Source organism: Conger conger, chromosome 14 (assembly GCF_963514075.1).
Source record: "Conger conger chromosome 14, fConCon1.1, whole genome shotgun sequence".
In the NCBI taxonomy this organism is placed as follows: Eukaryota; Metazoa; Chordata; class Actinopteri; order Anguilliformes; family Congridae; genus Conger; species Conger conger.
Window position 1 is genome coordinate 45,862,055 of NC_083773.1, and position 5,000 is coordinate 45,867,054.

At 45.2% G+C, this 5,000-nt stretch overlaps 1 protein-coding gene across 1 annotated transcript in view; it reads left to right on the plus strand.

The window, feature by feature from the left end:
• arhgap9 (Rho GTPase activating protein 9) overlaps positions 1 to 5,000 on the plus strand; it is a 43,603-nt gene that overhangs the window by 5,571 nt on the left and 33,032 nt on the right. Inside the window, exons 3-4 of the mRNA XM_061218987.1 lie at positions 20 to 253; positions 343 to 432. Of these exons, the coding sequence (XP_061074971.1) occupies positions 20 to 253; positions 343 to 432 (324 nt within the window). The remainder of the gene's footprint in view (positions 1 to 19; positions 254 to 342; positions 433 to 5,000) is intronic.

The following is a 5,000-nucleotide window of genomic DNA, read 5'->3' on the forward strand; positions in this document are numbered from 1 at the left end:
CGCTTCTGCCTCCCTGCAGCTGGCTCCGCAGGCCTACATTTCCCAGGATTCCCTGCTGGAGTCTCCGCTGTACAGCACGCTGCAGCGGGGGCGGGCGGGGCCTCCCACCCCTGGCCCAGCACAGCGCCCCCTGCAGGTGTTGGACCTGTGGGAGCAGTACCTGGACCCCGCCTCCAACCGCTGTTACTACGTCAACACCCTCACTCTGGAGCGCTCCTGGAAACCACCGCGGAGGTCCCGCACGCCAAACAGGGTAACATATACACACACACACACACGCACGCACGCACCTGCATACACACACACACACACACACACACTCTTACTCTCTGTCTGTCCCAGGCGAGTGCCGTTCCAGGAGGAACGTTTCCCCGTGACTGCAGCCACCTGACCGTGCCGGGCACAGAGACGGGGAATGGCAGCTTACACAGGGTACGCTTATGTGTGTGTGTGGGTGTATCTTTGTGTATTGGTTGTGTGTGCATCTCTGTGAGTGTCAGAGCACTTTTTAGAATGCCATTGTGCGTGTGTGTGTGTGTGTGTGTGTTGGTGTCCTGATTATCTATGCAGGTGTGTGAATGAGGAAACTCAGTATCACACACAATAGGCCCAAACCAGTTCTTCCCATTTCACTCTTCCTGAATCCTAAAACGCACGCCTTAACACATACCAGACCATGGGGCCCATCCACACACTGGAACAGAGCCTTAACACATACCAGACCATGGGTTACATCCCAACACTGGAACAGAGCCTTAACAGATACCAGACCATGGGTCCATCCACACACTGGAACAGAGCCTTAACAGATACCAGACCATGGGGCCCATCCACACACTGGAACAGAGCCTTAACAGATACCAGACCATGGGGCCCATCCACACACTGGAACAGAGCCTTAACAGATACCAGACCATGGGGCCCATCCACACACTGGAACAGAGCCTTAACAGACACCAGACCATGGGGCCCATCCACACACTGGAACAGAGCCTTAACAGACACCAGACCATGGGGCCCATCCACACACTGGAACAGAGCCTGAACAGGATGAGCCAATCAGCAGCCCCTGATATATGGTTATACTGTATGTCCACATGTAGCAGAGCTGAATTTCGAGAGGCTGCTATGACTCATTCCACAAGTTGATTCTACTCTTTGAATATGCAATTAAAAGTCTGAAGTCAAATACATTTTACAGATTAAATGGTCTGACATTAATATGCAGCAAATCAAAGGCAGTAATCTAACAGATCTTCTTCATCAAAGCATGCAGTCTGTGCTCACATAATGAGTGTAAGCAGAGTACATGAGCCGTTCCTCACGTCTAGACCCTTTATTTGTGCTTTTCATGTTTTGATCCTGTTATATTTCAGCTAATTTGTTCCTCTATTTGCTTTATTAGCCTTGGCCATGTTACATTAATTTAGGTTTCTCTTTCATTTCCCTCATTAGCTCTCCCACTATAAATATCATCATATTAAACCCAGACACACACACACACACACACACACACACACAGGAACACACACACACACATAGGCACGCATCTGCACATGGACACACACACATATGCACGCATCTGCACATAGGCACGCATCTGCACATAGGCGTACACACACATGCACACACACACTGCCAGATGGACGGATTGATGCTTTAGATGTGTACAAGGATTGGTTGAGAATTATGCGTACATTCTCAGGATTGTATGTTTATTTATAGATAATATCTCTCCATCCCTCCCTCATGTTGGGGTGTGGGGTCAAAGTCCACAGAGAGCCTGGTCTCATGGCCCAGATTAGAGAGAGAAGCCGGAGCTAAATTAAAAAAGGAGATTAGTGTTCTTCTAGTTCCCCTCCCCCTGTTATTTATGTATTTATTTATTCTTTATTATTTATTATTATTTTTCTGAAATTGCTGCTTTGTTCAGCTAATCTCGGGAAAGGCTGAGGATGTAATGCCTCTTAGATCAAACGCAGCTCTGGGGCGACATGGCTCAGGCAGTAAGAGCAGTCCTCTGGTAGTCGGAGGGTTGCCGGTTCGATTCCCCGCCCGGGCTGTGTCGAAGTGTCCCTGAGCGAGACACCTAACCCCCAAATGCTCCTGATGGCTCCTTGCCTTGCATGGCAGCCAATCACCGTTGGTGTGTGAGTGTGAGTGTGTGTATGAATGGGTGAATGGAGAAGCATCAATTGTACAGCGCTTTGGATAAAGGCGCTATATAAATGCCTGCCATTTACCATTTAGCTCCGCAGCGTTCCACCCGAGCATTTCAAATACTTTTCTGTGCTGATCTTGCCTGGTGCAATTGAGCCAACCAAGAGGCCCAGAAAGCAGGGTTTACACTTTTTGAGAGTATTTCAATACACCAGACAAGCTCAGTAAAGCATTGGCAAGTATTTGAATCCAAAACAATTACGTATTTGTCCCAGGTCTTTAAAACTAAATAATATTTAGTTTAATATTGACTGATAAAACCACGACTGGCTCATCTTGTCAGTGCACTACTGTCCAGCATGGACTTTTTTTTACACACAGGCTTTTTAAAATTATTTTATGTTTGTAAATTGTAATACTTTGTTATCTTATATAGATGGGTAGCAATGTAGTATAATGGTTTGGGGATTAGTTGGATGGTTTGGTTGGGGACGTGTTGGATGGTTTGGTTGGGGACTTGTTGGATGGTTTAGTTGGGGACTTGTTTGATGGTTTGGTTGGGGACTTGTTGGATGGTTTGGTTGGGGACTTGTTGGATGGTTTAGTTGGGGACTTGTTTGATGGTTTGGTTGGGGACGTGTTGGATGGTTTGGCTTGTAACCTGAAAGGTGATGGAATAATTCCTGTGTAGGACACGCAGTTGTACTCTTCATCAGGGTACCTAACCTGAACTGCTTCAGTATATGTCCAGCTGTATAAATCAATGGATACTATGTAAAAGTTGTTCTGGATAAAAGTGCAAACCCTGCTTTCTGGTCCTCTTGGCTGGCTCAACTGTACCAGGCAAAATCAATTGAGCACAGAACTGTACGTAAAAACAATTACGTATGGTTACATACCTCTGTATGGTTATACTTCCAGTCACTGGTCTGGTCTGTCTCTGTTGCTCACAGAACTCTGGAGGATGTGCTTGCAGTGACCTTTAAAGATGAAAAAGACTGAAGAAGATAAACAATACAAATATTGGGGTTAATTGTAAAAAGGCTGATAAAAAAAAAAAGGCAATGAACAGAAAAACGGCAGTACATAAATGTCAGTCCTGAAAAGGACGACTCTATTAATGAAGAGAGAGGACGGCCAGCGGAGAGTTCTGTCAGGCAGGAGGCTTGCGTGGAGCATGGTCTGCATACTACAATCTGGAATTCTGTAGGAGGAAGACAACCCATGTGAAATAATTGTATATTCAGCACGCTCAAAGCATAATTACATGAATTAAATATATGTCAAGTACTCTTGATACTGTAGGTGATTGGTTGATGTGTCTAAATCTTGATGTGTCTAAAGGTTGGTGATTGGTTGAGGGGTATCTGTGTGTTGCTGATTGGTTGGAATGAGTCTGTTTTGTTGATTGGTTGACATGTATTTGTATGTTGGTGATTGGTTGAGAGGCTTATGTATGTTGGTGATTGGTTGAGAGGTGTCGGTAGGTCAGTGATTGGCTGAATGGTGTCTTTATGTTGGTAGTTGATTAAAACTCTGTATGTGAAGTTGATCACTCACTGGTGACAGCTTTTGGATTATGGGACCAGTAGAACCCTTCTGTCGCTTTCACCTCCTTTTGATGTTGTCCTTTCGTTAATGTAAACCATAGGTGCTTTTGAAGAGCTACAATACTACATTACATTACATGACATTACAGACATTTAGCAGGCGCTCTTATCCAGAGCGACGCACAATGAATTGGAAATCCAACCCAGGGACAAGTGCGATGAGGACCCTAGAGGACAGTACGGTTCCGAGTCCTAGCGTGACCACATAGATACAATTTCAACCCTTGAAGAATACGTCAACTTACAAACTAGCACACCAGGGTTGGCAGCTAGAATACCCAGAGTACCAGTCTCTAATATGACAATTTCTCTCTCTGTCACACTTTAATGTGTCATTTCAACTTTCTGGTGTGAGTTTGGGGTTTCCGTGTGTGTTTTTGGCACAGTGAACCCGCTATTTGTGTAGCTTCCTCCTTCTGCAGAGTGAGTGGTGATTCTATGCACAGATAGGGTGGCCTTCCGCTTCGAATGGGGAAGTGAGTCACTGAAAAACAGGGCCCTACTGAGCAACCTGGTGCTGTGGGTTTACCAGGGCGTGTGTGCCAACGGGCAGCACACTGTTCCTTCTCACAGGGATTACCTGCCAGCTGGTTGTGTTATCGTTGTGTTTTTCTGGACCGCCGTGTGTTCTGTCGGGGCAGATGAGCATTGTAGCGTAAGTCCTGTGGGCGTCTGGGAGAGTGTGTCTGTGAGTATGTGTGTCTCTGAAAGTGTGTGTAAGCATGTTTCTCTCTCTGTGTTTGTGTAAGTCTCTGAAAGTGTGTTTATGTGTGTGTAAGTATGTGTCTGAAAGTGTATTTGTGTGTGTGTGCGTCTGAAAGTGTGTGTGTGTGAGTGTGTGTCTGAAAGTGTATGTTGTGTGTGTGTGTGTGTGTGTGCCTTATGGGTAGAGTGAAGAATGTGCGTTTATACCATAACCTATAGTCATACCGGAGTGTAACGCATATATCGGTGTATGAGGGTATCTAAGAGTGTGTTTGTCAGTGATAATATTTTAATGTGTGAGTGTGTATATTAATGTGTGCTTGTGTAAGTGTGTCTAAGATGTGTCTGAGCGTGTGATATTTCATGTCTATGTGCCATAAACTGTTTTTGTGTGATGGTTTGCTTGATGTATTGCATCAATGTGTGTGTGGTATGTTGTCTGTATGTGTGTCATATGTTGTGTGAATGTGTGTGGTATGTTGTATGCATGTATGTCATATGTTGTGTGAATGTGTGTGGTATGTT